This window comes from Nannochloropsis gaditana (assembly GCF_000240725.1).
Source record: "Nannochloropsis gaditana CCMP526 unplaced genomic scaffold scaffold935, whole genome shotgun sequence".
In the NCBI taxonomy this organism is placed as follows: domain Eukaryota; class Eustigmatophyceae; order Eustigmatales; family Monodopsidaceae; genus Microchloropsis; species Microchloropsis gaditana.
Window position 1 is genome coordinate 1 of NW_005803018.1, and position 397 is coordinate 397.

The 397-nt window shown below is 58.2% G+C and overlaps 1 protein-coding gene across 1 annotated transcript in view; it reads right to left on the reverse strand.

Moving 5' to 3' along the window:
• Nucleotides 1-121: 121 nt before the first annotated feature.
• Nucleotides 122-397, reverse strand: part of NGA_0446400 (uncharacterized protein) — a gene marked incomplete at both ends in the record, with an annotated part of 4,616 nt that continues 4,340 nt past the window's right edge. Inside the window, one exon of the mRNA XM_005853357.1 lies at nucleotides 122-249. Within this exon, the coding sequence (XP_005853419.1) occupies nucleotides 122-249 (128 nt within the window). The remainder of the gene's footprint in view (nucleotides 250-397) is intronic.

Genomic DNA, 397 nt, shown 5'->3' on the forward strand with positions numbered 1-397 from the left:
GAGGGAGGGAAGGAGGGAGGGCGTGTGGTGGGAGGAACTTCCCTCGTCCATGTTTTGAGTGATGGCGCCAACCTCTACCGTGCTTCTCTTTTGCAGCACTGTCTCCCCTTCTTCCCCTTACCCCCAAGCATGCCGTCAGCTCCACCATTTCCTGTCGTAACTGGGCGATGCTGGACCGGAATTGGTCCCGCACACTTTCTTCCTCCCGCACTTTCTCCGTGCACAGACGCTCGAACTCGACGACCAGGCCTGTGCCGCGTACGATGGCGGAAGAAAGGGACCAGAAGGCGGAAGGGAGGTGTTGGTGGGCAAGATAAAGGACAGTGAGGTAGTTGTTTCCTATACGTTGTGTGTGCTAGCGGCCTAGCTGGTGTGAGTATTGCTTTGGGGGGGGGGG